Below are 27941 nucleotides of genomic sequence, written 5' to 3' on the forward strand. Positions count from 1 at the left end.
ATATTATTCTAATTGCTTTTAATTTATTTGCATTCATTTACAAAAAGCTACTTTAGGGAAAGTACAACTTGGTGCATTGTCTGTTACTATTCAGGTTGCCGCATTAGCATATATGGTATGTGGTTTTTGATACATTATTTTGAAGGGTAATTCCTGAATCACTCTTCCCTGGTTGAACCATAGAGATATTATAGTGAACTATAATATCTCTATGGTTGAACATTGATAATAACCTTACTTTATTTTTGAAAGCGGTGAATCAGAACAAGCGTCTTTTTAACAGTAGTGCTACAATGATTGTTCGTAACAGTACTGTAAAATAGGAATTACTGACTTTGACCTATAGTATAATCATTAACATCCTAACTGTTTGGAATAAACACACAATAGTCTTGTAGCACCATTTTTTAAAAAAGGTTATCAATATTGTTAGAGTGGTTTGCTAGCCCGGTGTATTAACTCACACAGCCACTGTAGTGGACAGGCAAAATAGCGCCATACAGTAGTTGGCAGCACCGACATAACATGACCCTTAGGGGTGAAGGATGTTGTTGAAAAGTGTAACATCTAAGTCGCATTTATATGACATATATAAATACATTAACATTATACATTACTGTAAAAACAAGATAACATTACAAATTATCATTACAAATTTAAAACCTGGAGCTACTCTTTAAATGAAAATGATTTCATATTTCATCCTTTCAATTGTAGACAGATTTTTGTTTTAATAATTGCAATCAAGCACTACAATATTTGTACTTTTTAGATACCCTATGGCTTGTCAATATCAGCAAGTATTCGAATAGGTCATTCACTTGGTGCAAAGGATACTAAGAGTGCAAAGACTGCTCTCTATGTTGCCTTCCTCGGCAGCTGTAAGTATTGACAACTTTTGGAAGATTGTTATGTTATATATTAACAATTTGTGAATTTGACTATATGTTACTACAAAGACCCAGATCAACACAATGTTGTTGGACATGCAAATACAAATTCAATTTCAACAATGTTTTAACAATATCATTGAAATATTGCTGAAAGACGCAGGCGCTGATTAAAATATTATGTTCTTTTGTCGTCGCATATATCCAGGCCTTGTCTTTTGAAAATGATAGGAGTGGTACAGTACATTGCACTCCTCAATACATTCAGGGATGCTGTTTGTATTTTGTGTGTAGCGGTTTACCAAATTTAAGTGTGTTGTAAATCGCACTCCTCAAGGGCAGTTTAGGAGTATGTTGAGTGAGTGATCGCACTCGGTCGCTTTAAAAGACAAGCCCTGCATATCCAAACTGACAAGCACCAGATTCTTTTGATGCCTATATCAATAAATGTTGATTGTACTTCACATTAATTCCAAAAACAATAGCACTACAGCCAGTAGATAGTGGAGTTGGTATGCGTAACATTTTTTTTTTTACCAATTAGTAATTACAATATCCCTAGATTCCTATCAGTTTACAATACCATAGAGAGATTGTAAATAAATAAAAAAAATAGTAACTTTATCTGGGTCAGAAGCTCTGTCTAAACTATATATCTAAACTAGTTTGAAAAAAAAGTGTGATGTGGCCAAATATGATATGTCCTTGTATCCATATATGGGCACATCACGTTTTTTTGTCACATAAAGTTTTATAGTGTGGACAGAGCTTTATGAAGTGTAATTTTCAATTGCAGGGCTTTGTGCATTTTTTGTTTTTGGTGTAATGTTTATATTGAAGGATGACTTGGCTAAAGTTTTTATAAATGATCCGTAAGTAATTGTATAATTTTATGAAAAATGAGAATCTAAAGCTTGATTCCCAATTGGACGACATAGACACATTGCAAATAAGTTGACAAATCACAAGTTATAGTGTGGATGATCCATCTTGTCATGATTGGTCAAATTACTTAGGGTTGGATTACATCCTTGTGTTGCATCCAAGTGGGAACCAAGCTTTGGTACTCTCTTGTTGCATAAAATTATGTCCGGTTACTCATTCATATAATAGTCTAGTTCAAATGTTTCCTTACATCGATATTTTTAGTTGTAATACTTCTGCTTTTAATGTCATTTTTAATAATATATAAATCTGTTTGTTCCTTGTTTATGCAAATCTAATGTATATTTTATGGCGATCCTGTTTTGGTGTTTTTCTTTACACTGTTGGATCTTGAATAAATAAATAAATATAACTTTAAATAGTCTGAGTTTGACGTGAAGAGATCCTTAAGCCTTGTCTACACTATCAAACTTTTTTGACACATAATGGTAGTGCTATGCTTAAATATATGGTAGTGCTATGCTTAAATATGGTAGTGATATGACATCATCATGTCCATGGGCACATCACATTTTTTTGACACATAAAGTTTGATAATGTAGAAAAAGCTTTAGATATTGTATGTGTTATTCATAGTTGTGTGCAGTTCAGCCCAGTTTGGCTGTACTGTGTGTTTGATATTAGCAGTGAGCCCTTTGTTGGCAAGGCACAATAAAAACATAAACTAAAAAAAATAGACTCCCTTGTTTTCTAGCGTACCCTTTCTCTATATGTATTCGTCTTTTACCAATATTCTATCAGTACCTGATGATGATCTATGGTCGAAAGTACAAGTACAATAAATATTTTATTTTGAGGCAGAAACAAGAGCTTTGTCTGTTTAAAAAAAAACAACTAGTTGTCTATTCTTAAATATACGACTATATCAAATTATTATATGATGTAAAACAGACAGCAAAAGACAGGTTGTTACCGACACACACACATACTGCTAATTTTGTTTACTGAAAAATATTTGATGAACTTAGAAAGATGTTAAATAATTGAATTACTATTTTTATTTGGTTTCAGAGATATTGTTCAATTAGTGGCAAAAATTGTACCTTTGATTGTTATATATGGATTCTTTGATTATACGGGAGTGAGTATTCTAAGCAGTGCTTGAGTTTCAGAAGGATTGAGGGTTGATCCCCTCTGATCGAAGTACATTGATTTAAGTGTCAAGGAACTAGACAGTTCTTTTTCAGAACTACATACGTGGTGTACCGCAAACATTATTGATTTCGCCATGCAAACCTTCAAACAATATATTTTTTAGATAAAACTTATATATTATATTTATCTATAGCTGTTTGCTGCAATTTTTCAACATTTTATATGTATTTTTTAGATACCGGTATAATAAATATATAGCAAAGTATATTTTTGCTTAAAATATTCCAAGTAAAGTGAAGTACAAACTTGATCAATAATAAAGTACTCTGTTGGAACCATGAGTTTACATGAAAATTAAACTTCTGTTTTATAATAATATATATTAAATATGTATACCTTTTCTGTAGGCTGTAGGAAATGGTGGTCTTCGAGGCTCAGGACATCAGAAGATGGGAGCAGTGCTTAACCTTATATGTTTTTATTTAATAGCTATGCCTCTTGGGGGTAGCTTGTTGTTTTTAACAGACTTAGGGATTATAGGTAAGTATCCTCAGAAACTATTCTGCTGCACCTTACATTAATTGTCTGTTGTTTACTCTTAAACCTCCTTGTGCAAATATTTAGCAAGCTTTATTTGGGGAAAGGTACATGTATGATACACCCTGTTTATTACAGTGCCATGTTAATGCTATATTGAAAGGTATGATACACCCTGTTTTTTCCATGTCTGGAACAACTTAAATATGACTATTGAAAATGCAAAATCCATTAATGTTTTTTAAAAATTGTATAAGTTGAATCTAATTAATAGGTACAAATCTTCAGCTGATGTCAATGTTACTTTATATATATATTTTACTATATTGTATATTTCCTATTATAGTATTAGCTGTTTTATAGTTGTTTAGTTATTTTAGGTCTTCAACCCTGTACAAGCTTTTAGCTTATTGCTGTTGATCCTTTTCATCTTTTTTGCATTTTATCTTTGACATGTTTTATAATTATTTTATTTATTTTTTGATGAATAAAACGAAAATGTATGTTTATTACAGTGCCGTTTTAATTCTATATTGAAACAAACTAAAATCATACATTATTGCAAAAATTTAGTTACTGCAGTAACTACAGTGACTACAGTAGAGTAGTTTTGACATGATTCCTAAAGTTATGTCTACACTATCAAACTAGTTTGACCAAAAAAGTGTGATGTGCCCAAATATGGTAGTGATATGCCCAAATATGGTAGTGATATGCCCAAATATGGCAGTGATATAACATCATCATGTCCATATATGGGCACATCAAATTTGTTTGTCACATAAAGTTTGATAGTGTAGATAGAGCTTTAGTGTACTAATTTGAATGTTTTTACAGTGTGCCCTTAGAGAGAACTGAAAAAAAATATGAAAACCTGCATGGGTGATCCTCTCTAAAAATGGTTACTAGGATATAATAAAGTATGCTTTATTCTGTATTATAGGACTGTGGATTGGTATAACTGTTTGTTTGATAGTGCAAGGGACATCTCTATTTATTATTTTAATGAATTTAGATTGGGAGCTTGAAGTGCACAAGGTATGATTTAAATAGTTTATATCAATTTCTGAACCACTATTATGTTTATTGAGACCCTTCCCAGTGGCGTAATCCATATGCTTTTAAGGCCCCTGGTTTATGGATGCTAAGTGGGCTTCCAACGTGGGAGGCCTTGGATGTCTTTTTATCCTGCTCAGAGGCCAACATAAGCTTCGGGGCTCCTGGTATGTGTTTGGCAGTGAGAAATGATTTAGATGATGGAACACGAATACCTAATACTTTAAACTTGAGCTAAAAAATGTGATGCTTGTGGTTTAGTTTCAGATTTTGTTGCGATTAAGGTTTTAATTTATTGTCTAATTCTATAACATACACAACATAAAGTATAAAACAGGTTTTGGCTGATGTATTGTTACAGTAGATAAATAGTAGAAAATTATTTTATTTCTCGTTGAGTAAAATGTTGTAGCTCTATAGTACAACTTACAGTTTCTATTTCCAAACTTAATTGTTAGGCGCAAATTAGAGCTGGAGCAAATAAAACAAGACGGTCGTCAACGCAAAAGGCAAACAAATCAGAAAAAGAGTGTTTAAATAGTGAAGATTGCGAGGAAAATGCAACAGAACTTCGTAAACTTTCCGATAAAACATCAAAGAAACTTTCTGCGGAAGAGCCAGAGACATGTGAAACACTAATGAATGATAGTAGTAGTGGAAGGAATTACGTCGTTGTAGAGAAAGCTGATAAAGTTGAAGATGATGACATCAAAATACGACTGGTTCCAGATAATTTACGATACACAATCTTAAAGCGTGCTGCTTTTATATTGATCAGTGTAGTTGTTTTTGTTACAGGTTTCCTACTTAGTATTGTATTCCGCCCGACGTATTGTGATATGTATTCTTCCTTAAATGTAACAGTGGATACTGAATCTGACTATTATTTTGATGATGATTGTATTCAATTATAGTGTTGTTTTATTAGAATGTATTTTTCTATAATGTAAAACATTTTACCTCTCTCAATCATTATCAGGGATGGATTCATTATTTTTTTTCTGTTGGGGTGGCGACCATCGCTAAACAAGGATTGAAGTGTTTGACTTCTTTTTCGTGGGCTACTAAGAGCCCCAATTGTCTACATCCAGCCCTTCCACAGGCTATGGCTAAATTTTAAGATTTTAATATTTTTGGGTTTTAGATGCAATATAATCAATTACATTTAAGATATATATGAGATTTAAATGAGTGCAGAATACTGTAAGTGTGTTATTTACTACAGTATACATTTAAAAAAAAAGTTAAAGTTATGCCTAATCTTTCACTTAATTTATTGGTAAAAACAAAAATTTAACAAATGGTGGTGTGGCAGTGTCTAAATGAGAGAATCCAATGGTTATACAGTACTGACTACAAATCATGTACCATAACCCGCGTTTGTCGCGCGTGTAAAATATGTGTAATTGCCGCGTGCCTGTATTTGCCGTGTGGACCATGACGTCATCACTTTGTAGCTTTTTACTGGTAAAATATGGAACTCCCGGTACGACGCCACGACAACACACACGTGGGTATCAGTTTGTTTTGTTTCTATTGTTTAGGCCTACCATCATATTTATGTAATCTGAACCCGCCCGTTACTGTATGTAACAAAGTTTATTTTTTCTCTATTGTTTAGGCAAACAATAAATAAGAAAGTTTATAGAATTCATGTAAATTGTTTTTCATCGGGGTTTTGTTTAGAGTTCACGTCGTATTATTTTATATAATGTGACGTGAGGCGTACAGTGAGAAGTGTACAACAGGGAGGCTAGAATAGAGAGCTACTGTACCTAAGCCCCCCACAAAAAAAAAACATATTTAGCGATCTTTAATAGGTCAATAAATAGCCTAATAATAGTAAAATTATAAAATGATGTTTCCTTGTATTTTCGTAACCAAAAGCCAAATATTTAAATTAAAATACAGCGCTAGTGTTTTAGGCCAAGTACAGTATTCGCTCAAATAACTGTGACTGTGAATGGGTTTTCCGCCGCTCAGTGTAGAAAGTAAAATTATTACGTTCTTCTAACACGTTTATTACATGTCTTTAGTATATTTCTATCTAACATGTCTGCATTGTATACTTGCTTTATACATTCTCTGCTTATGAAACGACTTAATAAGTTGCTAAATTGACGTTTAAAGCAGATATTTGTCTGACATCAGCCCATGTTTATAATGAAAACAAAACAAGGTTCCGAAAATGGTACAGTCCAAAATGAGGTGTGCAATTAAATAATATCAACGTAAACATATGCGCACGGTATCGGGGCTGTAATTATAAGAGAACTGATTTCCCCTGGACGGGAAATGGTAAAAACTTGTATTTATTCGACCTCGCTTCTCTCTCGCTCTGGCTGTGTGCGGAGGAGAATCGCTCCAACGTGGTTTCGTGGAGCGATTAATGGTCCAGTCCGTAACAGGGGTGTACATTAGTTACCGCGCTAAATACATGCATGTCAATACTGGCGTTGTAATACTATATAAATGTTTTCCTCCCCGACGGGGAATGGTAAAACCTTTATGTTATTATTTGGCCTAGCAACTGTGTGTACTCAATGGATGAACTCTACAACGTGGTGCGTACAGAAAGTACGTCATTCGGCCACCAGCAACGATCGTGTTTTGAAAGATATTGTTGGGTCTTTTCTACCTTGTTTTTTTTAATGAGTTTTCTCAAATACTTAATAAATATGACTTAAAAATATATATAAACAAACCCTGAAAGCAAACTAGGCCTAGAATAGTAGTACTGTACTCCCGGTAGTAGGCCTACTAACTAGGACTATTTTCAATCACAGACATAATTGCATCATGCACTATGATAAATAAATCGATTTTTTATTTCAAATAGGCCTATATTTTGTTATATAAAATGCTGTTATCCTGTACTGTAATTCCAGTTATTGTCTGTTTGATGATAATAATATATATGAACAAAACATCAACAAATTATAAATACAGTTCGCTGCAGTTGAATTACTCAATGCAGTAATGCATGAGTGAATATGGACAGTATTGTTAGTACCTAATTACACGCGAGTCACGCGTTTTTCACACCCGTGTAAAATGTGTGGGCTTGGTATATGATATGTAGTCAGTACTGTAATATGTCAAATATGGAGAAAAAATAATTTTCCTCCATGATCAAAGTCAATATGAACTTTGGACAAGTTACAAAATAACAAATAAATAAGCATATATACTCAGGTTCACTTAGTTCATTTAGTGAAGTCCAATTCAGACTTAAGCGGCATCCCACCATGCAATTTTTCTGATCTGGTCAGCTTGTATTAATGTTGTAGTGGAGCTGTAGCTTGGTGGTTAATGTGCTTTCCTTTCAATCCAGGGTTCAATCCTGACCTACAGTGATGCCAGGGTTGTAACTCATGACTCTTTTAACTCCACTCTCTAAGCCTGAAATTTGACTTAGACTAAAAAGCCAGATAATAATTATATTAAATAGTTTATCCATCCTGTAATGCTATAGTTGGTGGTCGTAAATGCGTATGAAATAAATAAATAATTAATTAAAACACATTTTATTTTAAACACCAGTTTTGTTTTATTACCATAAGTCATTAGTCTTTAGTTTTTAAGGACTAGTTCCTTATTTAGATACAATTGTATTGCTTTTTTTAAATGTTGAAGTGGAATTGATTTGATGATATGTATTTAATGATAATATGTATAGTTTTATGCTGAAACTGAAACTACCTTGTCAGATAAGTAAACAGAATTAAACCATAGTATTACTGTAAATACAAAAACTAATCATGTTGTATATATGATAATATTAATGGTGTATGAAGTAAACATGGTTATAGCATGAAAGAATTCAAAATTTCTTCAGGCTTTTATACCATGGAGAATTCATTCTCCATGCTTATACTAAATATAGAGGTTGATTATTGTATGAAAAGGGCTTTCAAATTCAAATTATTTTGGACAAATATCATTTTCGTTACATAATCATAATTGTTTTGTATTATTTTAATGCTCATAATCATCTTTACAAAAGTTAAAACTTAGGTTAGAAGAAGTTTAATTGATTCAATTTGTATTTGACCAAACCTTTTCTATGTAAGATTATTTGTAAAATGTGATATAAACAGTACTAACAATTTTGGATAAAGTTAACCGTAAAGCTACCTTTACGTGATAATTTGAGTCAATCATAATCATTATAACTTTAATTTATAAAAAGAAGAAATTAATAACTAAAACAATAATTAAGATGTATTTTCCCCAAAATCATGAAACATTTTATGAAATCAACTATTTAATAGATCATTTTGCAATTTAATGAAGTTATTCACTTCCATTGAAAAAAAAACCAGAAAAAAACATGTTTTCACACAAAAGACAAAATAAACAGTTAAATTCAACCAAAAACCCATTGATTTTTTGGATAAATAATTTTTTTTAATCCAATTTTTGGTCAACTATTATATGTGACATTAAAATCATGGCATATTAAAAAAGAAATATTTAAAACAAATTGTCAGCAGAACAAATATCTTTCATTTTAGTAACTTGTTGTTGTTATTGCATTTACAATTCAATCATCAAAGGACTTACTTTTAAGTTTGGTTGAAAGTTAATAACTATGTTATATACTGGTATTACATTGTTTGTTATATTAAATTCAAATATTTTAATACAATAACATTTTAATATTTTTTAAACAGAATAAAGTATACATAAGATTATAATCTACATATAATATATCATTGTTTTACAAAAAAGGTAAAGATGTTTTAATGACTGAACACAAAAAAATGTCTTTAATGAAACTTGAAACTATTTTTTTTGTGTAATTTTAAATAAACCAAAAAATCAAAATGTTAGAAAAATTCTTATTTATTTTGTCGTCCTTCAGATGATTTTAATGTTTGTACTCTCAGAGGAGAGTTTGTAATGTTCTACGTGTAAATAGCATGAAATTACTGTTTTCGTATAAATAGCTTTGGTATAAAAATTTAAAATTAAGTCACGCGTAGAGAAAAACATGGCGGCGACGAGCACGAGATTACGGCTGCTGGCTGGAACTTTGCAATTTTCTGCTTCTAAGATTATGAATGTTAATGTTCTTGCCAAGCAAAGTCAACCTTTAATTTTAACACAGTCAACCAGATATTTTAACAGGAGCTGTATTGCTTTTACAGGTAAAATATTAATGTTTATTTTTAGGCCTAGCCTAGGCTAGGTAGGCCTAGGCCTAGGCTAGTTTTTGAAGAGCGCACGGCGGTGACGCCCGAAATTAAGAAGCTGAGCCGCGAGGAGAGAACTTGTCACTTCCTGGCCTAACTAAACTCGGCCTAGGTAGGTTAAACAAAAGGCAGAGAGGTGTTAAGGAATATAATATCTAGGATAAATAGGCTTACTTAGGCTAGATTAGAATTTACGTGATTTATTAGGCGCTACTGCAGTTTCGCCGCCATTTAATTATTAATAATTTTCTTTTAGGCAATCACAATCTTTTATTTAAAAAAAAAATGTTAATATTTTTTTTTGCAGTTGAAATAGTGTAGGCTAGGCCTTACAAACAATAAACAAGGTGTGAAAATGCAGTGACTGAACCCCATTTTTTGTTTTCGATGTTTTGTTGTGCGCAATCCAATGTGAACGATTTGCACAATTTTAAATGTGCAAGGAATTCCTTTTAAACTCAATTTGATTCAAATTGCACATGTATCAGTATTTTGCTTGGTTCCCACTAGGATGCAATTCGCTTATAATTACAACTTATGCCCTAGTAGTGGGAACTAAGCTTAAATTTGGTTAAGTTGCCAATGAAATGCCATACCGTTTTACTGTCGTTAATTGTTTTGCAGAAAGGAAGTATTCTAAAGAGCATGAATGGATCACATTAGAAGACAACATAGGGACTATTGGCATATCAGACTATGCTCAGGTGATGATCAAAATACAATAGAATCCCCCAGGACACCTTCAGGACTAAAAAAATATGCACTCGCATCGGCTCAACCAATTAATTCCATTAATTTCCATATTGTTCCATGAATGTTAATTATAAAAACAATTTTTTTTTGTTCAGGATGCATTAGGTGATCTAGTTTTTGTGGATTTACCAGAGGTTGGGACCAAATTTTTCAAAGGAGGTATGTTCAAATATGCTATGCTGTCTGTGTTCTAAAATTGTGATAAATTGGTTGGGGTGGAAAAATTATGTTACAGGTATTGGATTGTTGAGGATTCTTGGAAAGGTTCTTGCTCATGTGCTATGTCAGTGTGTGTTGGATTCATTCCATAAATAGTAACTGCATTTATTTTACTGCAATAATTATTTTACTTTGTTCAAATCAGGGAAGAGTTAACTAATTTAACTCTTCCCTGGTTAAAATGTAAAAGTTTATGAGGCAATAACTGCAACAAACATTTGTGTGATTATCCCAAAACAAGTTTGAAAAATAATTGTTTAAAAAGGTTAATCAAAATCTAACTAATGCAGCAGTAACTACTGCAGTAAAATAATTTTACGTTGGTTGTTACTTACTGATACAGTAACTATTTTCAAAGCCTTTTGTGAAGAATTGTGTCCTCAAGTAGGGTTTACGATTTATGAGGTCATAAAAAATTTACTCTTTATCAGAGGTCATGTAATTTCAATACATTTGTATAGTACCTACAGTATATTACCATAAAGATATTTTAGTCATGGGAACAATACATAATATCTCTATGTAATATGCCTACATGCCTTTAGCCTTTAGTTTGTAACAGGGTGTTCTTTTTTTCATGTCAAAAGGCTAGTTAGGTCTTACCAGGACTTTTGCTGCTGGTCTCTATTGTTTGAAAGGTCACTTCAGGAAAAAAGGCAGTTAGTTCAAACCCTTGAACCTTCCCTGATTAAATGCATACAGCTAAATAATAAACAAAATATATACTTATTAATATTTATTTATTAACCTTTATTAACATATTTCTGACTTCCTAAAATGTTAGTCTAAAATGATGAGTCTAATTCCAAGTGGAAAGATTTCCAAATGAATTTTTGATAATTGCAATAAAAAGTTTGTTTTTTAATGTCAGTTATTTTTTTTCAATTTGTTATTCCTAAAAGAATTTTACTGTTTAATTTTCAGATGAATTTGGAGCCCTTGAGAGTGTAAAGGCAGCCAGTGATTTGTACATGCCAGTATCGGGAGAAGTAACAGAAACAAATTCTGGATTGGAAGACGAGCCCTCACTTATCAACAAACATCCATATGACGAAGGTAATAAATGATAATAATAAAAATTGATTATATTCGCACACACACAAGGCACATACGGTACACAAAGAATATACGGTATAACGAATAAATAAAAGTTACACATTAGAGATTGTGACCTCTTGTTGACATGGTATGCTTTTGTCCAACAGTTGACCAACTATGGCTGTGAAGATACTGTTGCAATTACAGTATACAAGAAATGTAATAATATTTTAAATAAGCCACTCAGTTTAGTATTATATAATAATAATAATTTAGTGTTATTATTAAAGCTTCATTCACACTTGTTCTGTTGCATATAAAGAAAGATGGCGTTGTAATAGAATGTAATAACAATCAATGGAAAATCATATAAGAGTTCTATGAAGCAGAACATAGCTTTTAACTTAGCCTGCTGTTCAAGTAAAGAACAGTGCTAGACGACTCATTCCACATTGTGCCTTAAAAACTACTGTGTTTTTCACATACCAGGCAAAATTAAAAGTATTCTTAAATGTACTTTTGTTAAAAAGTCACATGGTCTATTAAATCTATAGCGAAAAAAAAGTTATTCTAGCCTTTTTTTTTATAATTATGTTTGATATATTATTTTTATTATTTAATGTTTTTGTTGAAAATGCCATTTTAATTTTTAATGTCACAGTTTTTCATAAAAATTTAAATAAAGCAAAACAAAGTTAAATTGGCTGGAATTCAATGGGTTCTTGGTTGAATTCAACTCTTTGTTTTGTCTTTTTTAAGTGAAAACATTACTTCTTTTAAAGTTTTTATTCCACGGAAGTGATTAACTAAGTTATTAAAACTGTGAAAAAAATAAAAAAAGTCTTTTTTTTTTATTATAATGTTTATTTCTCTTCCAATTCATAATTTAAAAATTGCATTTACAGGTTGGATATTGAAAGTTAAACTTGGCAACTTAGATGAGGTGGAGGAACTAATGACAGAGACAGAGTACAATGAATTTTTAAAGTCTGAAGAATAAAACTCACTTAGCACCTGATTTATCAACAAATATATTAAGTTTCTAACAAAGCTTCAATAGTATAAAAGGAAGCTGTAATAAAATGAAAATTAACACTGTAAAATAAATTTAAAAACATCACATCTTTATATATCTCTAGTTTTTTGTTGGATGTTGTGTGTATGGTATGTTTTTTTTTGTAGCAAGATTTTGTGATTTTTGTTTTCAATTTAATAATAGTTGGTGCTGTGTGGATAAACTTAATTCATCTATTTAAAAAAATATGTTTTAATCTAAGGGTATAATGACTGCTAATCCACTAATTTTAAATACCAATTCTGTCAATTTCAATGATTAAACAATAGTATTTTGACCAATGTTGTCCAAGATGAATTTTTTCTTTTGCGGGTTAAAATACACTTATGTGATTCGCTGAATGAAGCACATGACTTACAAAAGTATCTAGTAGTACCGGTAATTGTTTTTGTTTAAATGTAGCACGACCATCGATTGTTTTACTTTTTTTTAAATCACAGTTCAAGTATTGGTATGATACGCTATGTGTGTCAAAATATGTTTCGTTCTGCGAATATTAAGCTGAATCTAATACGTAGACTAGACATACCGTACCACGGTTACGCGTACATTTTATTTGTGGCATACGGATATACAGTTTTTGTAAACATTTTAGCGTACATGTATTGAGAAGCTATTTAAAATGTGATTGTTTTTAGAGGTGTTGTGACACTATTTCAGAAACCAATGTACAAAAGTCGATTCAAACAAGGCCATATACATGGCTGCAGTCGCATGCTCAAGTTAGTGTTTACCGACCAACCGACCGATATAGTGAGCTGTAGAATCGTGTTGCATGTGACTAAATGAACAAAATGTTATTGAGTGTTTGAAAGACACGTTTAGTGGGTGACTGCAAGTTTTAGTGGGTGACTGCAAATTAACTAAATGGAAAATTCGCGAGCACATATATTGGCAATATAGAAAGACTACGAAAAAATGGAATACGAAACATGCGGGGAAACATGACTACACATTTTTAATAGAGAGCAAAATTATTATCAAGAGTTTTTATAGTGCTGCTCATCCACCAGCTTTTTGCTGATGAAAAAAACATGAAAATTAGATGAGTCGCTGAAAATGATACAAACATTTTCAGAAATGTGAATAAGCTTTTGTTTTTATCCCAATAATATTGTATATATTATAATGTATGTCACTGTGTTATAACTTATCTTTCTTTTTGTGTGTATTTCACATATAAATGAGGTTGTCAAATAGGGAAATAACATGTAGGCAGATATCCAATCAAATTGTAAAAAGGGAAATGGATACTAAACATGTTGAGAATGAATTAGAATGGTTACACCAGAAGCAAGAGAAGTGTAGGAAAGCAAAAAGAAACCTGGAGAAGAACTGTGGAAAACAAGTTCAGCTACAGGACATGGGCAGCCCAGAAAGGGAAGCATGGAAGACAGAAGTATAGGACAAGGCCCTATTGTCCCAGGGAAGAGAACAAGGAATAAACAATAAAATAGTGAAGAAAAGGAAATGGATTGGAATGATACATCAAAAGTAGCACTGACATGCTTTTGTCGAGTTGAGTGGTTAAGGCAGGAGCTCTGCAAACCATAGCTATTACAAGGCATGCACTCCTCGACCATTGTTCAGTGTACACATCTGGCTCGTGTGCACTTTAAAGGAGTAGAAAGTTGTGGTACTGTCAGTGACTGTCGTCCACACGTGTGCTGCAAGTTGCAGGTATTCAAACTTTATTCTCATCCATTTCTGGAAATTCCATTGCTTGCATCTCGTGTGCACTTTAAAGGAGTAGAAAGTTGTCAGTCGGGCAGCAAAGTGGTTGACCTCGCGAATTATTACCAAATCAAAATTTGAATTGCCGCCATCTTGGAATCGCGATAAAGCAAGTAGTGCGGAATTACAAAATGCAGCAAAAAAAAATTTCAATAACATTTAAATAGCATATTCATACAATTAAATTTATATTAATAAAATTCAACTAAGGATTTTACGAAAGATAGGCTACTTAAGAAATACTGCCGAGATCGGTTCCCCCACACGGCGTAGGGTACCGCAGTGCTAAGGGGCCTAGGTAGGAAAAAATCTGATTTTACCTGTTAAACATGCTTGAACCAAGGCCATTTTAATATATATTATCCAGATTATATATCAAAACAAACTGATAAAAGGATTTGTTGATTTGCTTCTGATGAGAAAAGTGCCGGATTCATTTCGCTGACGGCGAATGAATACACGAATTTTCGCCATTTTCTAGCACTAGCCTTGGGTACCCAGACAGCTGATAACGATTATATTCGATTGTCCAGACGTCTCTGCTACTGGTGCTCAATACTACAGTATGTATTACCATGGACCTATAGGTCCATGGTATTACTGTACATATAGTACTGTATGTTTAGTTTTTGCTTTCTTTATGGCAAAATAAATATTTAATTTTTATTATTGCTTATTTTGCTTTAACTTTATCCAAGAAGAAGTAAATATTATTATTATTTGGTTACTAAATAACTAAATAATTAATAGTATAACATCATAACTAACAAACAAACAAATTAACAAGTTAATAAATTAACCACCATTAAATAATTTTATTTACAAAAAAGTATTTTACATACAGTATAACATGTAATATCTTATTTACATCGAAGTAAAATATGCCTATCAAACTATCTTGCTCAGGCTAAAATATCAAGTTATATGTCAATATTTGAGTTTAATCATCGCGATAATAAAAATTTTTATTTTTTTTTTATTTTTAAAGACATCTGTTACGTACATCAATTTACAAATATCAAAATAGGATTGTTTTTGCAGCACAAGATGAATCACAAGTCGGATAGTTTATTCTTAGAAACCTGAAAGAAAAAAAAAACACCAATAATGAGCTATTCATAGTTAAATAATTTTAATGTCGACTTTAGTCATCCTAAATTTTGTCGCCATGATCACTACTATACACAATACTGTATATATAAATATCATATGTACGACCATCCAAATTACCTCATTCCTACCTACATACAGTCCTTCCTAGCCTAGGCTACATTATTGTCATATATTTACAAACCTCCAACAGCCACAACGTATTTTCTTTTCTTTGGCAAAGAATTTCCCGTAATATAGTCCTAAATTAAACTAGGCCTTTCTTTAAATATCCGACGATATATATCCATAATCCAGTGGATATAGATTCAACATTTTAAACATAATAATAATATGGCTTCACATTGATTATAATAAGTCGGCGATATGCCACTAAAAACTAGCCTGCGGCCCTCTCTATCCGCCTACAAATAGCACTGGGTTTCCGTCAAATGGGCTAGGCCTAGCCTAGGCCTAGATAATACTACAAGTTGGGTACATTTTTTTACAACCAAATAATCTACAATTATATTGCAATATTTACCAAACTAGCACCAAATCCAAAATAATAAAGCTACTAATAACATATTTTGGTATATTAATTGGTTTAAAAACGGATTGCACATAGTGATTTTGAAGGATTGAAATTACTCAACCACACGGCCTGTACTAAACATACGAATCCAAGATGGAGTCTGCTTAGAATATATCCCCAGCTTTGAACGGATATTGAATCCGTCCCACAAGCTGAACCAAGCTTAAACTTTCAGAAAAGATAGATTAATAACCTAATAACCAACCACTAAGTTTTTATAAAGGTTCCGTGCTGATGAGAAAAGTGCCGGATTCCCTACGAAACCAAACAAATAAATCATGTAGCCTACCTCAACGAACACCTCCATCTGCACTTTTTTCTTCAATAAGCTCTGTCGTCATTTCCTGGGCTATTTATACCAAAATTTTGTGGCGGGAATAATCTTCCATATTAGGAGTAACAATTTCCAAATATAGAAAGATATAATTTAACCTGGATGGTGGAAATTGCAGCAGATTTGTAAGGGTATTCCCATGCAAAATGCTTGCCGCGAAGTGAAAAGCGAACCGGAAGTCACTATAACTTGGCGATGCTCAGTGACCTGCGCAGTTAAAAAACAGCGTTTTAACGGTTAAATGAGCACTTTGCTGCTCGACTGTTGTGGTACTGTAAGTGACTGTCGTCCACACCTGTGCTGCAAGTTGCAGGTATTCAAAGATTCAAACTTTATTCTCATCCATTTCTGGAAATTCCATTGCTTGCATTAAAAATTACAGAACAACAATTGAAATTACATTACAATAAAACATATTTGATATATTCCCCCATTTACTATTTTATTCTTTATGATGTCCAGTATATTGTTTTTTTATCTATACTTTTTAACTGTATTTATATTGTATTCAAGGCGTTCCCACTTCTGTGATGGGCCACAGGCTTCATGGCAAATGTTTACTTCAGCAAATAAATGTGTCGCATGATGGGAAGTGAAGAGTCGGAAGAACTGTGGAAAAGAGAAAAGAAGCAAAACAAGTTGGTTGCACAACTGTACATGGGTAGAATACTAGTCACTATTCTCCATTCCGTAAGTACAGGCTTACTCCTTTTCATACAAACAGCAAAAGTATTTGGCATGCTTTATGGCACTATTCTTCAATGGGAACATTTGTAATGCAAGTTATAGAAAAAAACAAAAGCACAACATTTCTTTTTTTTTTATTAACATCAGAATTCCTTAATTAAATTACAAGTTGTGTCTTTGAATACCCCAAGACTGTACATCGGTCTAACAGCATCAATTGGTATTGAGTTAACTAGAAAACGTCATTTGCAAAGGATATACAAAGAAAAACAACCAGTAATTTAACATAGAAAATTCAACATAATTCAATTTTTATATTAAAATATATTAAATTATAGATCACTGCACATAACCCTTTATACCGTATTACAGTATTGAAATCAAGGAACGTAAAGTATTTATTATCGTGCTGCATAGATTCACCAGTTATTTCTGTTGATAAAGAAGTGATTCAATTCATGATTATTTTTTTTCTATGCAAGATAAATAAGAGGAAAAACACCTTTCAAGCCAAATGCATAATATAAGCACAAAATATAATTTTTTGTTGTTACTATAAATAATAACCCGTATGTGGTTTTGAGCTTCGTGTAAAATCTTTTAGTACAAATAATCAAAATATAATCATGGTGCTTCATAATTATTGCCAAATTCAATCTATCTACAATAATTAAATTTCAACTGAGCTCGGAAAATTCATCAAATAAATTTTGTATGATTGTTATTATATCATTTACTTGATGAATTTTCCAAGAAGCTCAGTTGAAATTTAATTATTTTAGATTAAAAAGTAAAATGAATTGGGCAATAATTATAGACACAGCAAACATATTTTGTGGACTGACTATTCAATCACAGCATGTACCAATATTTGAGGCAAGCTAGCAACAGGTTAGGTTGTGTTAATACAGGGAAGTGCTTCCTTGTTCTATTTCTTAACACAGATTTTATGGTTTTACAACGACCAATGAAATTGGAAATCAAAAGCTCCCCAACATTAAAATAGAATCATAGCATGTTTTCTACCATTGATATGGAATGTGCGTTTTATTTTCCTTATAGTAAAAATAGATATGAACTAAAACATTATTGGTAATTATTTCAATATGATATTAATTTTAAGTTCCCTTAAGAACACGATTATTAGTGCATAATTTAGTTCATTGAGCCATAGCCAAGGAGCTTGCGAACATAGGCAACTTGATCTTCACTGAGACCTAGTGCCTCGCGTTCTGCCTCAAATGTGGCCTTTGAACCATGACCTCCAGCGTATCCATTCAGGCGTGCAGCAACATGTGTTGTGATGACCTCTTTTGGTGTCAGATTAAGACTGCTAAGCAGATCGCGCTTCTGACGGAGAAGATATTTCTGATGGTAACTGTAGAAAATAAAATGATTTTACTTTTTATAGTTATATATAGAAAAAAAATATGCAAAATTAAAATGCTTTGATCTCTTGGTCATTTGTGCTCTGGAGACCCCTAATTCTTCACCATGAGAACATAAACAAAATTGTTTCACAAATAATGTACTAAATTGAATTCATAATGACCTCTTTGTGACCTAATTTCCATTTTGAGTTAGTGCTATTATTATAATATGCATTTTTCACTCAATCTCTTGTGAATTCTGTTCAAGGAGCTCTCATATGGATAAATTGATCCTCTGCATCATCTTTTTTGGTTATCTTGGGATATGTTTATGGATGTTTTTTTGTGTGTACTGTAAATCGCTTATAAACAAAAAGGCGCTATAAAACACAATTATTATATTCTGTATATACTGTAGATGGGGCAAGTACTTACTCTTCTGCATCATAGAATGTCAGTGCTGGAGTGATTTTAGTTTGAATTTTCCTCTTCAGTGTCTTCTGATGTTCATCTCTAGTTTTCTCAGCCAATTCTTTCTGCTTCTCTGAATGGTAGAAAATGGCCGACATGTACTGGCGATTCAAACAAGCTGTGCTGTCATGGTTATTCCAGAATAATCCTAAAAGTGTCTCATAATCAGTAGTTTTAGGGTCAAAATCTAAATCCACTGTTTCTGTGTGATCACCACTATAATAAAAAAATAAAATCCCACAAAACATAGTTATTATTTGTGAATAAAAATTGAATTGCCTTGGAAAAACAGTGCAAGCATGTTTGTAACCAATGGTGTCCTTTATTTTTATGAATATCTTAAAGATAATTAAAAAAAAAATTATTTGAAATCCCAGAAGATGTGTATGTTTCTTCAAAGAAAGAAAGCTACGAAAGCTGCAAACTAAATGTTCAAATTGACGCAGCTTACAATTGTCAGTTTTCAAAAAATGCATTATGTGTGTATTTATTTATGATCCCTTATGAGGTCTTTTTTTCGGGATAATCTGTAAAATCAATTGTAATTGATGACCAGCGTGTTACTTACAGAGAATGATACGTGGGGAATTTCTTCTTCCCACCAGTGTATCCAACCCTGGTGCGGATAACCCCTGGGGCGCAACCAAACTGCGCCTCAGGGAACCAAAATCAGCTAAGTGCAAAAGTTGCATGTTCTACCTCAACCTCCGGATCCTTAAATGGCATTCTTGATCCTTTTACCTAAAAATAAAAAAGAACTTTCAATCATTCAGTTACTCTATTAAACACATTAATTCTTTGATCAACACCACATTTTTTTCCCTAGCACTATAGTATATTGTAAGATACCACACTTTTTGAAATACACTGTGTGTTAAAGTAAGTAGAAAATTCTATTATTAAACACTTCCAGGACCAAACAAACGGTTTGGCCATTGTATTGTTGATTTTCCCCTGTTTCACAAAAAAGTATAACACTCAATAGAAGGGTGACTGTCCACTGTGTAGGGTGTCCCAAAAGAGAGGTTCTTGTGCTTGTAATTGTAAAATTTGCCTAACAAAACTCGAAGGGAATACCTTTATAAATAAATAGGTTTGGATTACTTGACTCCAAATTTGAACTGTTCTGAAAAGGTGAGATTACCTAATAACCCCTTTTGAGATTACAGTATAAATAGTATGACTTGCAATTTCAGACAGGGTAATAAGGAAATGAATTGTGAATTGACACTTCTTTTCATGTTGTAATTTCCAACAATTGATGATGTCATTACAATTACAAGATTTGCTGAACAATGGTTTAACAAATAAAAGGTCCGGTATACAAGGTTATAACTTATTCAAATGAAGTAATAATTAAAATCGTTTGTAACAATGAATACTGTAGTACAGTTGGCCTTTGTTCATGCAGTTTTTTATGGGTGACTCTTGCTCTGTATAAAGAACAATTAGATTGCCTGTATTCCTCTAATAATAAAGACATGTTAATTATATTTGACAATGGACATTGTATCATTTTATTGTTTAGAAAGTGGCAATACTGTACTTAGGTATGTTAATGAGAATCTGAATTAAGAATTGGTCTTTTTTGGTATTCACAGCATAGCAAAATGTTTTATTTCTTTTATGTGGTCTTGTTGTTTGTGTAGTGCTCCTCTGAATTTATTATTTGAAAACTTGTCACAATTTATGTATATTTGCCTTAATTAATAAGAAAGTACTGAAAATGATCTCGAAAATAGGCCTACCTAGGCCTAGTATAAGTATAAGTTTAGGTACTTGAGGCTCGGTGGCACAAAGTGAAAGGAATTTAAACTTTCTATTATCACCATCCATAATAAATAAATATGAAACTTAATTGCTCTAATTTATTATTATTATAATTAATACCTGTATTAATACTTATTACACTGTCACTGTATTAGGCTTTTATTTAGTTTATATTATACAGTCTACTACTACTAGTAGGGCCTAGAGGCTAGACTACGGCTAACTAAAATGATCATATTATAACTAACCTATATCATAATAAAAAAATGATTTTCTAATAATAATAATGGGTCAGATTGTTCATAAACCGATATTCACGTTATCAACGGGACTGATTTCCCGTTCCCGATTTTCCTAGCTAGCCTATCATGACACTGATTCGTAGGCCTAGCCTAGCCTAGCTTCTACCTAATGGAAGTTTACACAACAGAAGAGAATAAAAAGTGTTTGTCTCACTTTAGAAGATGAATCTCCCATTTATCAAAAAACACAAATTTTCCTTCTCACCGTACCTTCTTCTGTGCTTGAAACCAAGAACTAAATGCAAATTTAGTAGTCGTAGTGGTGGAGCGAAATCGGATTAACAACAACGCCATGAAAAATTAAGTGACGTAATCATTATAAAGCAATCACAACCCGTGATTGGCCCGTTGGCTACGAAGACACACAGGTAACACATCAAATATAGTAATATTACGTAACTGTCATATTCCTAATTTATTCTACTAGATACTGACGTTTAAAAAAAGAAGACAGGAGTGTTCATGATAATCTAATATAGAAGGTAATTATTGGGGCTCTAGAAATAAATTATCTAAAACGCAATATTGAGTTAAAAAATAAGATATTGAATTATAATATTTATTTGAAAGAACTACTCTAAATGTTATTTATTTATGAAGTAGGTATATTTTTTAACCCGAAGACATCGGATCGATTATTACATGACTCATCCTGCCACCAAATTAATTTATACAGAATCTTCGCATCATGTCATTATTATTTTCATGGCGAATCAATCTAGTTGAGAAGGTTTGCGAAAATGTGTTTTCCAAAATGGAAAATATGATTGGAGCAGGGAGTTGTTATTAGAACTCCCTGATTGGAGTGTCTCGTTTCGGTTGTTTTATAATTTTATTTTTCCATGTAAATACCAATGATAGGATAATATAAAATTGAAACATACAAGGCTTGACAAATACATTTTTGTATTTGACGTTTAATAATCGCTTAAAAGTGGAAAAATTAATAGTTAAAAATGTCTAAAACGGAAAAGTACACATTTGTCATTTTAGAAACTTAAGAAAAATTGTACAAGGGATACCATGCAGCTTACAAACGTTACGAAAGACCAATATACTGTATACAAAAGTGCGTAAACACAGAATCACGAGAAGGAACATTAAATTTGCAGTTGAAATATTTAAATATACAAATTGGAACTAAATGAAGGTTTAACAAATATCATGACTGTCGATAAAATGCATTTTTCTTTCTTAAAATCCCCACTGTATGTAATTTTCGGCGCATAAAAGTGCAGCGTACTACCAATACTAAAATGATTAGGCCTACAGTATTATTAACTATCGTCACCAACAAATCTAGCATGTGCGTTTCCATTTCCATACCTATGGCCAGAATAACTTCTGGATCTCCGTAGTTTATACACAAGACGTATTCGATTGGTTTGATTTCTTTTTTGTTGTTTTCTATTCCGAGCAGTGCTGGTAGATATCGCTTAGTTTCATCAATCGAATACACCTTATGAATGAAAAGAAAAGGGATTGGCATTTTTATTTCATTGTAAATAAATATGGATAAACACTGAGTATATTATTGTATTGGTAAATATTATTTTATGTTTATATAATATTGTGTTTAAGCTGAATACACTGTTGTACAAATAGGGTTATTTTTAGGGGATGATCTAGCCTGAGAATCCTCCACCTACTAGCTAGGTTTGCTAGTTGGCCTAGCTGGGCCTCTAGTAGTAGTAGTAGGCCCGGATTCCCGTAGGCCCTAGTAGTAGTTAGGCCTAGTAGAGTAGCCTAGCACCACCCTCGCGTACTGCATGCTTGACTGCTAGAAAGACTGAGGTGATAGCAGTATAGATAGGCCTAGCTAGCAGTGTAGGCAGATCAGGCCAAAAGTAGACTACTGTATTCCGCAAACTAGGCCTATTACCTATATATGCCATAACCGTAAAACAGGTAGAGAGCAATCTAAAAAAGCAGGCGGCCGTCCAGGAGGCACACTTCAAAAGTTAGTAAGTAAGTATTCTGATTGATGATGATGCTACCGCCCTGACCGAGTCAGCCAAATTGGCAAATACATTGTTTTCAAACTTTGTCCATTGCAAAAGTATTAAATATGGTACGTCACTACGTGGTGTTTGCTTGAAATCAACAGCAAATATTTAAAATGATTGTTTTTTTTCTCTTATTGTTCTATAGCAATGTGTAAACTATTGTCAATTAAACTAGATCAACATGCTGGAAGGTATAGGGGTGTTTGGTACAGGTTCCTTAGCTCGCATCAGTATTGCAGCTCTTAAATCCGTCGGCTTAAAGGTGGTTGCATTATGGGGACCAACGCAGTTGAAAGCCAAGGAAATAGCGTCTATGTTTGACATACCATTTTACACAGATAAAATCGATGAAGTTTTACTTCATAAAGAAGTGGATTTAGTTTGTATTACTAACCCACCTCATTTACATGCACAGGTGGCCTCGAAAGCGTTGAGTATCGGTAAACATGTTTTGTGCGGCAATCCTGCCGGGTTGAATGAGCATGATGCTTTAAAAATGGTGGAAGCCGCACGTTACTATCCTCTGTTATCTTTAATGAGTCATGGACTGCGATTCGTTCCTGCATTTATGCAAATGAAGAAAGCAATCCAAAAGGGTGAGGTTGGAGAGGTCAATCTGTGTGATGTGCGGGTAGCTTGCGGGTCATTAGTTAAAGAAAAATTTAATTGGATGTGTGATGAAAATATGGGAGGTGGTGTACTGAACACAATTGGATCCCACATTATTGATATAATTACATTTTTAACAAGTCAAAAAGCTGTTAAAGTACGAGGTATGATGAAAACTTTTGTGACACAAACTGAACGGATTAACGGAATACGGCATATAACTAGTGATGATTTCTGTTGCTTTCAAATGGAGTTAAGTGATGGTGCTTGTGCAACGGTTACGCTTAATACTCATGTTCCGGGCCATTTTTCGCAAGAGGTGCTTATAGTTGGGTCAAAGGGTCGTCTTAGAGTGGAAGGTGCTGATCTTTATGGCCAATTATGTGGAAACAAAACAGAAACGTTGATGATTAGTGATACACAGCGTATAAATCACCAGTCGGATGGCATGGCAGGTAGCGCAGACTTGCCGTTGCCGTATTTAAAGGGTTTATTTAAACTTATTGATTCAGTAAAGGAATCATTTGAAAGAAGTCAGGAACGAAGGGATTGGAACACAGAACCAGTTGCAATGGCAGCTAACTTTGAGGATGCCCTCTACGTTCAGTATGTAATTGATGCGGTTCGTCAGTCTAGTCGCTCAGGGAATTGGGAAAGAATCATCATTAAAAACAAAGAAGCCAGTGAAAATCCGTTCCTCCAACCAGGTGGTTTATGATGTAAATCACTGGATACTTTTAGAGACAGATCATTATTCTACTGCAGTTACTGCAGTAGATTTTTAAACTTGCAAATGTTTTAGTTTGTTTCAATGTAAAAGTTTATGAGGCAGTTTGCAATAGATAGTGTGTACTGTGTATGATTACTCTAAAATTGCTAACTATTTAATTGCATAAACAGGTTACAGAGTCCAACCGGTAGTTGTAAATAATAACTACTTATTTTACTACCTGGTTCAACATCCCAACTCTCCTTATAATCGCTGGATTTTGTGTCATCTCCCGCTCTAAATAAATTACAAAAAAAAAAATATCCCAAAATCAGACAATTCAAGTGAAATAATGAGTTGGCATCACATTTTCCTCCTTTGACATACCCATGTTTACTATTATTTATACTGTAGATGTATTTTCAAAATGTTATAGCGCCCTCTACAGTTTAGAAATGTTACATAAAACCCCATATTTTAGTATACTGCAGTAGAATAGAAACATTTTTTACTGTAAATTAAAAAAAAATGGTGCTTTTCTGAAAATATTACCATACCTGTTGTTCCTTCCCATTAATTACAGATTTATGTTAAAATCAGAAATATAATGGTAGTGTTTACTGTTATACCAGGGAGTTATAATTATGCAATTCAAACTTGCTTAAATATTTACATTGAAGACAGTGATAAAAGTTGTTGTATTTTAAAATCCTCTGAACATATAGGCCTACTGTATTACCTCACCTACATGTAGTACTCAGTAACTCGATAGCAAAAATGCAAAAATTATTTTATTGTTATTTAAATTTACTGTAAGCATATTTTTGGTAATATTATCCTGAGCAGGTGTTTTAGCAATACCCTTTGTTAGCATTTTGCTGTCTAAATATGAATAACATATTGAATGAATAATGATATTGATTGATACAATTTGTGAGAGATTTGCATAATTTATTTTATTTTTTTATTAATAATTCTTCGTTTCATCCTATTAAATTATATAGTACTGTAAATTATTTTCATCCCACCTTGCATGTATCACCTGCCATCCAAAGGTTTATATTTTACAAATTTGTATCCGATTCTATTGATGTTATTATTTAATGTTTTATAATTTTTTTTTCTATAAACTCATTTTCAATATTGGAAGAAAACATACAAACCATTTACTTGATTTTATTTAAATTGTTATGAAATACTCTACGTAGTACAATAAAGAAAACAATTAGTAGGTCATTTTCACGGAATATCCAAATCAAATTGGATACCAACTCTTTTACACATGAGCAACATAAAAGAATACACCCTTGGCTTCAACATAGCATGAAAGCATGTAACAGCCGGCCCCTAATTCCTATTTAGGTATTATTTCTAAACAGATAGAGTTTCTCTATTTCCAATAAAATGAAAATGTATTAAGTAATAAGTTGACCAGACATTTCCTCTGCCTTTTTATACTAAATGCAGAGCTAAATGTTACATTTTTAACTTTCTAGCCACATGGGCTAATGGGTACTGGCACTCATGCCACACTTTGATGAACAAGGTTTATTTGCAGTGAGAAAGCTTCTAGAAGTTATTTATCTTAATCACATTTTTTATACAATAGTAACCAGGGTGTTATATACAATATGAAAAACATACTACAGTAATTTATATACTTTTGAATCAAAATACAAATTAGGTTTTTAGTATATAATTTTTACAAACACAAATTTTATATTTTAGATTATTTAAAAAAAATTTGAAATATAGTACTATTTTTGTTCACACACCCATGTTGATATTGTGATTTTGATGGTTAGGCCTACATTTGAACATGGTTTTTTCGCCAGCTTGTTTTAGCCAAATTGATAAATCTTCTGTAAACTTTTCAGACAACAGAAATGTGATTATATGTCGTATAAAACAAAATATATTAATAGATAAAATACTGTTCTATTTTATGTGTTCAGTGCAATTGTGCGAGATTTTTAATATGGAATTGTCACTCAAAACAACAAGATAACAGAACCAGGTTAAACGAAAATTAATTTATACATTTGTGAATTCATTTTTTTGTTGTTATTGCCAAATGTATAATGGATCATACATTTATATTGTTGTTTAGAATAGAATTAGTTAGCCCAATATTACGTGTGATAACTTTAATACAATAATATATTTGTTGAATTTCTGATTAAATGATGATAGTGTATGACAAGCTATACATTTTTGTGGAGAATGCGATTGTTACCAATTAATGTTTTTCTGACTCCGAAATGAAATACAGTATCAAGCTCAAATATTTGTATGAAACGGCATATGTGCCATAATATTTATCTTTTTACTAATATTAAGTCAAAACTCCGTCTGTAACCCAGACTACCAATTAAGCTACTAGAGAATAAAGTGGCGTTTATTTCTTACTTTTTTATATAGCGCCCTCTGATTCTTTCAAAATACTATCGCGCCCTCTTTCTTTTTAAAGCGCTGTATTTCATTTATTTGTTTGTCACAAGCTAAGCTCCCTCTATAAGGACACGAAACTCTCCAATATCTTAACAGTTGATATTATGTCAATCTTTCTTTCTAAGGATATTTGAATAATGGATGAGAACTTGCTGTGTTGGGAAGATTTTTACTTTGTTAATAATGTAGTAGCTTAAAAGACAAACAATTTTAAGTGGTGTTTATTACTACATATTTATATAATGCCTTTTTAACTTTTAAAATCATCGTGCACTCTTTTGTTTGGAAAGTATAGGACTACTGTATTTTATTTACAGATTTCATTTCAATTAGTTGGCACAAACCTTTCACAGGAAACTGTAATAATTGTCCAATCTCCTAAAGCTAACAGTGTTCATTGTTTAGGCCTCTATTTTTGACAAAACAGCAGGTTGTTCATTTGTAAACCAACCAGATTTATGTTTCGATCTTGTGACATGTTTCATTTTGTAACCAAAACTTAATTAGTAGTTACTGTCGCAAATGATCAAAGTATACAAAACCGAAAGAGTATATTACTGTATTATAATCATGCAGAAATTGATCAAAACAGCATACTATACATACGAGGAAAGGTACAATTTTTTTCATTTCCATAAACAAAATATACAGGTCTCTCCAATTAAAGACCAATTTTGGGACTTGGTTTTCCAATAATCCAAAAGATTGAGGTTGGAGAGGTTAGTCTTCGTGTGATGTACGGTTGCGGGTCACTAGTTAAGGAAACATTTTATTGGATGTGTGATGAAAATATGGTGTACTAAACACAATTAGAACTCACATTATTGACATAATTACATTTTTAACAAGTTAAAAAGTCCGAGGTATGATGAAAACATTTGTGACACTTGCAATTAACGGAATACGGCTCAGGAACTTGTAACAGTCCTTTGATCTGATGTCTGGTTGCGACAAATACCAACAGTATCTGTTAAGGGGCGTGAGCTAATGAGATAATTATATAAATAT

General features: G+C 32.4%; 4 protein-coding genes across 5 annotated transcripts in view; 3 read left to right on the plus strand and 1 right to left on the minus strand.

Annotated features, from left to right (window-relative positions):
- Positions 1 to 27941, plus strand: part of LOC140057413 (multidrug and toxin extrusion protein 1-like) — a 50281-nt gene that overhangs the window by 15885 nt on the left and 6455 nt on the right. Inside the window, exons 10-17 of the mRNA XM_072103060.1 lie at positions 48 to 115; positions 773 to 881; positions 1687 to 1762; positions 2847 to 2916; positions 3338 to 3470; positions 4411 to 4505; positions 4982 to 6033; positions 17072 to 17248. Coding sequence (XP_071959161.1) covers positions 48 to 115; positions 773 to 881; positions 1687 to 1762; positions 2847 to 2916; positions 3338 to 3470; positions 4411 to 4505; positions 4982 to 5437 — 1007 coding nt within the window. The 3' untranslated portion in view covers positions 5438 to 6033; positions 17072 to 17248. The remainder of the gene's footprint in view (positions 1 to 47; positions 116 to 772; positions 882 to 1686; positions 1763 to 2846; positions 2917 to 3337; positions 3471 to 4410; positions 4506 to 4981; positions 6034 to 17071; positions 17249 to 27941) is intronic.
- On the plus strand, positions 9489 to 13050 carry LOC140056249 (glycine cleavage system H protein-like). Its single transcript, XM_072101553.1, has 5 exons — positions 9489 to 9676; positions 10346 to 10425; positions 10570 to 10633; positions 11618 to 11749; positions 12637 to 13050. Exons 1-5 carry the CDS (start codon positions 9520 to 9522, stop codon positions 12729 to 12731), a joined length of 528 nt encoding a protein of 175 aa, XP_071957654.1. The 5' UTR covers positions 9489 to 9519; the 3' UTR covers positions 12732 to 13050.
- On the minus strand, positions 17363 to 21475 carry LOC140057415 (peptide methionine sulfoxide reductase-like). 2 transcript variants are annotated; one of them, XM_072103063.1, is made up of 4 exons: positions 21369 to 21475; positions 19655 to 19827; positions 19051 to 19302; positions 17363 to 18623 (listed from the first exon to the last, which is right to left on the minus strand). In XM_072103063.1, the coding sequence occupies exons 3-4, from the start codon at positions 19182 to 19184 to the stop codon at positions 18401 to 18403; spliced, it is 357 nt and encodes a 118-aa protein (XP_071959164.1). In that variant the 5' UTR covers positions 19185 to 19302; positions 19655 to 19827; positions 21369 to 21475; the 3' UTR covers positions 17363 to 18400. The 2 variants fall into 2 exon arrangements, with proteins under 2 accessions (XP_071959164.1, XP_071959163.1); XM_072103062.1 differs by having other exon boundaries at positions 21313 to 21469.
- LOC140056296 (glucose-fructose oxidoreductase domain-containing protein 1-like) lies at positions 22623 to 26666 on the plus strand. The gene is made up of 2 exons (XM_072101620.1): positions 22623 to 22700; positions 23310 to 26666. Exon 2 carries the CDS (start codon positions 23346 to 23348, stop codon positions 24489 to 24491), a length of 1146 nt encoding a protein of 381 aa, XP_071957721.1. The 5' UTR covers positions 22623 to 22700; positions 23310 to 23345; the 3' UTR covers positions 24492 to 26666.

The sequence above is a fragment of the Antedon mediterranea genome, chromosome 8 (genome assembly GCF_964355755.1).
Source record: "Antedon mediterranea chromosome 8, ecAntMedi1.1, whole genome shotgun sequence".
NCBI lineage: Eukaryota > Metazoa > Echinodermata > Crinoidea > Comatulida > Antedonidae > Antedon > Antedon mediterranea.